Source organism: Aegilops tauschii, chromosome 4, assembly GCF_002575655.3.
Source record: "Aegilops tauschii subsp. strangulata cultivar AL8/78 chromosome 4, Aet v6.0, whole genome shotgun sequence".
NCBI lineage: Eukaryota > Viridiplantae > Streptophyta > Magnoliopsida > Poales > Poaceae > Aegilops > Aegilops tauschii.
The window spans coordinates 345,782,051-345,789,053 of record NC_053038.3 but is presented as its reverse complement, the minus strand read 5'-3'; the positions used below and the strand labels follow the sequence as shown (position 1 = coordinate 345,789,053).

The 7,003-nt window shown below is 43.6% G+C and overlaps 1 protein-coding gene across 1 annotated transcript; it reads right to left on the bottom strand.

Moving 5' to 3' along the window:
- Nucleotides 1-507: 507 nt before the first annotated feature.
- LOC109778724 (jasmonate-induced oxygenase 2) lies at nucleotides 508-4,264 on the bottom strand. The gene is made up of 3 exons (XM_020337301.4): nucleotides 3,711-4,264; nucleotides 3,268-3,601; nucleotides 508-998 (listed from the first exon to the last, which is right to left on the bottom strand). Exons 1-3 carry the CDS (start codon nucleotides 4,217-4,219, stop codon nucleotides 735-737), a joined length of 1,107 nt encoding a protein of 368 aa, XP_020192890.1. The 5' UTR covers nucleotides 4,220-4,264; the 3' UTR covers nucleotides 508-734.
- Nucleotides 4,265-7,003: the final 2,739 nt, after the last annotated feature.

Here is a 7,003-nt window from a genome sequence, read left to right as displayed (position 1 = left end):
AACCAAGACACTAAAAACACCTAAAGAAAATATGAGAACCCTCCCACACGCAACACAACGGGATCAGCCGCACCTCCAAGATCGATAGTGCCACCAGGGATGGGGTGAACCGATAGTGCCACCGATGAGAGGGGCAAAAACCTGATTGGCTATAAATCCCTTGGAGGGGTCTCAGAAATATCATGATCGTGGTTTCTACATTGAGTTAATTCTTAATCAACTAGGATAATATATTTTTATTAATTATATGAAAAAAATTACACCATGATGAATATATTTATACCTTTTTGTGAACACATTTTCAAAATTGTTGAGTCAATTATGAGCCAGCTGAGGGCTTTTTATAATCTTTCTTTCTTTTGAAATAGATGTTGGCCTCTTTTGTCTCCTTTACTTTTTCTTATCACACATATTGGCCAGGGAAACGTTTCCTATTTTCGTAAAACAAATCTGAGCGGGCAAAGACAGAGGCGTTCCCAAAAGCAATATGCCAGAAGATCAAGTAAGTAACATAACGAATGAGCAGTCTCACTAATTATATACGTCCAATAGAGTAAACAAACTGATCAAGTTAACATGAACGGCATACGTACGAGACTATTCCGTGCATATTTATTAGCGGAAACGTCTATTATACATACATATGTACCGGCCATGAACACATCTACGAATACAACGGAGTGATGCGCATGCACATGACAAGGGAGTAGTAGGCCGGCTGGCCTTTCCTAGTGTCAGGAGGCGACGCTGCTGTTGGCGTTCTGCAGAGACTGTAGCTGCGCCTTGCCGCTGAGGCCCCGCTGCCGGATGTGGGCCCGGTACTCGTCGAAGGTCATCTCCGGGTACAGCACCGGGCGTCCCGGCGCCACCAGCTCCGCCATGGGCGCCACCGGCACGTCGCTCCGCGGGTTGTAGAAGAAGGCGAGCGATAGCCGCTCCTCCGCTGCGCTCACAGTCACCCGGTGCTCCACGCTCTTATACGCCGCGTTGCTCAGCACCTGCGTACGTAAGCATACACAGTTAAGAGTAATACACCATTTATATACTTTCGCTATACGTTAATATAAGACATTTTTGCAGTTCATTTCCGAGTCGTAAACAGTACACCATTTACAATCAATTTGATCGAGAGGCTATTGGCGTGACACGTTGAGGGACCTCAGGTGCGGAATAGACTTGATGGGTGATAGCTCCGGCACTGTGGCACCATCAAATGCAAAATAATCAAAGGCGTAGGCCGATTAGACACGCCTCTGGCTATAGCTACTGAACGCAAACTAGTTAGACCACTGGGTGGTGTCCGTGGAGAGATATGAAAAGAAAGGAATCTTTAGTGTGACAGAGTACGTGTCACTTGCACCTGAACCATTTTCTAATATGCCTATAGAGGAATATCACATGAAAGAAGAGAAATATGGCATTTCCTACCGGTCCCTGAGTTGAGACCTTGTGCCTACGCCTACGCAAGGTCCAAAGCTAGCTAGAAGTAGTAGCCTTTTTACAGAACCAAATTGACCCCAGAAGCCAAGGAAAATAACACGAGAGTACTACCTTGTGCGACAGAAACCATTCCACGTCGATCTTTGAACTTTTTCATTGTTCATATTTTTTTCGTTATAGAAGCGCGTGCTCACAAAGATAGCACCTTTTCATTTTCTTTTTGTTATTGCAGCGCATGCTCACAAAGGTTCGCACGTACGTCTACAACAAAGTTGAGTTACACACCAAAAGACATACGTGTAGCAAACCGAGTAGCTTAGATGGTTATGTTCTTTGTGATGGAATCAGCCAATCAGATTTGAAGTCCTACACTTCACACTGCAGTCGACTACAAGGCATCTGTGATGACTTCGTTAATCTCATGATGTATTATCTCAAAGATGCTCATACGGATAAAGTGTATGTGCATGCGTTCATAGGGATGAGTGTATGTGTGTGTATGTGAGCATCTGCGGTTGTCCCGTGTTAAAAAAGACATGTATAATCAACTTAAAGTTTCTTCTTACTCACATGAACGTAAAAAATGGAATCTATACTTATCACTAACTTTATTTCTAACTATAGATTGGAAAAGTGAAAATGATATGCATATATGAGTATTACCATATTCAAAAAGTAATATTACTATATTTTGTAAATCTTATATAATCAAATTATCTATCAACAGTTTCTTTAGTCTTGGATTTATTTATTTTTGAAATCTGTAGTCTTGGATTAACATCCTATCATTCTCATCTCACCTCACTCCAGACATAAACTATACACCAAAAAGCTCAATAATGTGCTTTTAGGCCAACTAGTGTAGAATTATTTAACCACTCTTAAAAAGAATCTAAAATACAGTGTACAACTATTTATGACTAAAATTTAAAAACAAAACAGGTAACTGAAAATTATCAAAATTGTCATAAAATATCAAAATTTAAAACCCTTGATCCTATTTTCACTCGAGTATTCATGTTATGTACAAAAGAAATATCATGCTTTTGGTGAATATTTTCGCACGGAAGAAACATATGAACTCTTTTTTCTTTTGCGGGAAGGAACACATGAATTCAAAACATAGGAATAGAAAAAATGTGAGACTTGATATGTCACGTATAAGGAAAAATGCCCGAAACAGTGGTTTGGATGTTATGTATGAAAAATACAGGAATTATAGACACCAGAAGAAGAGAACAAACGTGTTCAAAAGAAGAAGAAGAAGAAGAAGAAGAAGAAGAAGAGAACAAACAAATATGAGGTAAAGTCATGTGATTGAAACATATCTTTCACGTGGATTCGTCATTATGTCGGGAAACAATCAATAGGATACGCCTACACTTTTGTTAGTTGGAGAAGCAGTTTTTTGTCAAAAAGTTTAATGCCGTTCCACTGATACGTGTCGACACCTGAGGCTATCGTCCCGGACCCCCACTACCGGTTCTGTTCCGTTCCCTGCTTTTTCCCGGGTTGCACTCAAGTAGAATAGGTGCAAGTGCAATGTAGTACACCACGATTGCACGTAGTACATAGATACTGTACGTGTTGTACCCTTTCGGTGCTTGTAATGATTCTCGACTGTTTGCCTAATTTGTTTGTTTTCTTTTCGTTGTACCTTTTCTACAATTTTACTTGGTTTTATATTTTTTTTGCATGGTAATTTTACTTGGTTCTATCAACTCACGGGTGCGTATACCATATGTGTACGTTGTCGCCTGTACGTATGCGCGTCCCTACCACATACACGTAACGTACTTCCGTAGTACGCGGCACGTGTGTATATACCTGGATCTGGTCTCCGACGTTGACGATGAAGGCGTCAGGGACCGGGTCGACGGTGATCCACTGGCCATCCTTCTTCACCTGCAGCCCCCGAACGTGGTCGTCGACGAGCAGCATGGTCATGCCACCGGGGTCGGAGTGCGCCGCCACGCCCAGCGTCAGCTCCGGCTGCGGGCACCTCGGGTAGAAGTTAACCCTCATGCATGCCCCCTCGCCGCCCTCCCCGCCGAACGCTGCCTGCAGCCTCCCGCCGTCGAGTCCCAGCCCCTTGGACAACACCTTTGATACCCTCCGGCACAGCTTCACCACCTGCTCGCCGTACTCCTCCGTCGCGTCCCTGCCATGCATGCATATACATCGGCCAGCTAAATAACTTGTGAATTAATTGGATCGACGAGCATGCGACGCGAGTGCATGTAGGTAGACGTAGGTGCCTCTGTGCGTACCGTAGGGTGGACGGAAGGGACGGCCACTTGTCGTGGCTCTTGATCGACGGCGGGAGGAGGTGCAGGAAGTAGTAGTCGCCCCAGTCGAGGTGCCCACCCTTGGTGGTACCGAGACGGCTGCCGTAGCCCTCGTACGTCGCCGGCGAGTTGGCGTACCGCTCGCGCACCTCGGCTGGCTGCCTGAAGAAGCCGCGCCACGACGAGCGCGCCCGCCGCAGCAGCTCAGGGCTCACGCCGTGGTTCACCGCCTGGAAGAACCCCCACTCCCGGCACGCCGCGTCCACGGCACGGACTGTCTCGTCCGAGTCCGGCATTGACATGTCCACTACCGGGATGTTTAGGCTGCCGCCGCCATGTGAGACCGCCGGTTGGAGGGTCGTCGCCGACGGCCGATCCAACGGCAGCTTGACGTACCGCTCAGGTATTGTCTCGCCGCAGGTGTCCGACACGGCCTGCACGCGCACCACGGGCTCCGGCCAGCCGGCGCCACCGTTGAAGCAGCTACTCATCGGAGCTAGTACCTAGCTTGAGGCGGGTTGTGTTAAGGCGCTCCAACACTAAGCGCCTTTTATAAAGGAAGCAGAGGATAAGGGAGAGACACAGTCATTATTGAGGTGTTGAGAATATACAATTGAGCTAGTGCTTTGCTAGGGCATGAAAGCAACGTATATAGGATAATACAAACACGTGCTGCAAAGATTAAAAGTAGCTACAGCATGGGATTAACATTAACTAGTACAGTAGTATGTATTGTTTTGTGTGGCTAGGGTTCTTGTGTGGACATACTTTATGCTAGTGCTTTTGTGGACTCTATACCCATCCTATATTATAGGAGTGTATACTACTTTTATTAGCAAGGTCAGTGAAACTTAACAATCATGAGCAAAACAATGCACGTTTTCTGCATTCTTGCGCCTTGTCATGAGCATTTGAGCGTGCTATAGCTCTCTTAGATCCCTTGCAGCGTTCGAAGACTATACCTTACGTATATAATTGTCTATAGGTCACATCGAGAATGAATAACAGTGCTTATTTGTGACATGTGTGTTAGTATTAATCTATGTAGTCTTGACTAATCTTTTTTAAGGAAAAAAAATAGTTAGTATACAATTGTCCCGCGCATGTATATAGACGGTAAGCTAGGAAGCCAACCGATTGGTTACATGCCTCTCGGATGCAGATACTGGCCAAAAGATAAACTTTTCTATTATTAAAAATCGGTAATCTTATCTAGGTGACGTCCCCAGGGAGCAATTTCTGGCCCCCGGAGCCCTTCCATTTGGATCTAAGGGTGGCAGTTTTCTACAAGAAATACACTAAAGAGACTAAAAATAGGAACTAGCATGGCAGTTTTCAAAACTGCCAACCCTATATACATGAAATGCCACTCAGGTTGTTGTTTTTTATTTTTTTGCGAATGCACTCAGGTTGTTCACATGCCCACTCCTAGCCGGAGACCGTTCGCCAACTAGCGGGATCCTTAAAAGTATAGATTCATTTCAATGGAGAGTACATCTGTGGACTCTGCAATTGACTATTGCACACGTGACCTATGTATTTATCTTTTATTTTATTTTTTTGATAATATGCACTTTTATTAACTTAATGTGTAGCATCAGGTGGATGTAAAACTTGATGAGTGACACCAGTCATCTGCATAATTCAGATACACACAGCCAGAACTAACAATTTAAAAGAAGGATATGAATGATATATCGGCAACATTTTAGTTATATGTTACCGAAACGATGCCTATGTCGATGAAGGTGGTGAACTTATCAGTAGATTATGATGTCGCCCATGGTTGGTGAAACCTTCCTGGCCAGCCGCTTCAATCATACACGCACCACCTTAAACAACGATTTGTACTTCGTTTGGTCCAGTGTAGACCATGTATGAAGCTAGTGCGTAAAGCAAAAAATAACCCACGTAGGAAGCAACAGAAAATAACCTATGGCTTTACCTATTCCCTTTGTACAAATAACATCCCTCCAATCATGTAATATAAAGCAACAAAAGTTTATTCAAAAGGGACAAAATACGTGATAGGCCACACCAGCAAATCCACCTCCCGCGAGACTATTGTGTCAGATCTTCATATTTCTTTCTTGTTCTTGAGAAGGCATACCCTCCATACTTCGATGACGAGCCCTTGTATTCGCCTCCCCTCTATCTACCACTCCGATGGCCCGTTGCAGGGAGGGGAATCCTAGTGCCTTCGCTCCTGTTAGTAGTTTAATTAGCTTAGGGTTTTTTAATCCTTGCAGGTGCGCTGCTCGGGCGGATCGCAAGGGTTGAACGGCGACGACTACGACTCTAGGGGCTGGTCCTTAGGGGCACGTGCTCGAAGACTTCCTGGCTGTCAAGTTGGCTCTGGTAGGGGAGCGGTGAAAGCGACACGTCGGTGACTCGTTCGACGGTCTAGAGCCCGCGATGTAATTTTTGTTAAGTTTGAGGCCTTTGTACTTCTTATTATGAACTTTTATGATATTGATATTTTTCACAGAAAAGAGAAAGAAAAGGCATAAACTCATCGTGGATCAAAACAACTTCATTGAGCTGCATAAACTTGAAGATACGACGATATTTTACATTCCACACCGGGGAGATCATCACTCCACTCGCAAAAAACGCTAGTCCAGTCATCAGTTTAATCTAACAACCTTTTTTCTTGTCTCAGCATAGCTAGTGCCTTCAAAGACGAGTAACACATGTGGCCTTGAATTGTTCTTTGAAGAGAGTAGCTATACTGCTACACATGTCATAGGCATCATGTGTGCTGATAAGATGCTTTCGTTTGCGGACACTGACAATGCAGCAATATTCAACTAGGTTAATTTATTCCCTCAAGAAAAAACTAGGTTAATTTAGGCAGTCACATAAATTGATTGCTGACTTTTTGTTCCTCTCGAGATTAATCGTTTTCCTTTGCTGTACAGTAGCCTAGATGTTTGGTTGGACTTCTCTTTCTCCTCCACGTGGTCTAATAATAAAGGTTTTTTTGGATTTAGCAAAATTTAGTAAATGTTGTACTCCATGTCAAAATCAAAATCTATGGAGTATATGGATCGATATACAGCCCCACAATTTTCTCTTTTGCTAATTTGGGTGGACAATATTCGATTTATCACATGTATATACCTTGATTTAAGGAATAATTTATGTAGAGTTCTGAACGTCATGCATGATGTATCTCCCACAAATATATATATCTTTCATATATTTACTATGTAGTCCTGAATTTAACTATGAATAAAATATTAGGACAATAAACTTTCGTAATATTTTAAGTT

Excerpts from the sequence above, each read along its gene's own strand:
- LOC109778724 (XM_020337301.4), bottom strand. The coding sequence starts at position 4,219 with ATGAGTAGCTGCTTCAACGGTGGCGCCGGCTGGCCGGAGCCCGTGGTG. Across the intron at positions 3,602-3,710 it reads TCCCTTCCGTCCACCCTACG|GGACGCGACGGAGGAGTACG; the intron begins GTACGCACAGAG and ends CATGCATGGCAG. Across the intron at positions 999-3,267 it reads ACGTCGGAGACCAGATCCAG|GTGCTGAGCAACGCGGCGTA; the intron begins GTATATACACAC and ends TTACGTACGCAG.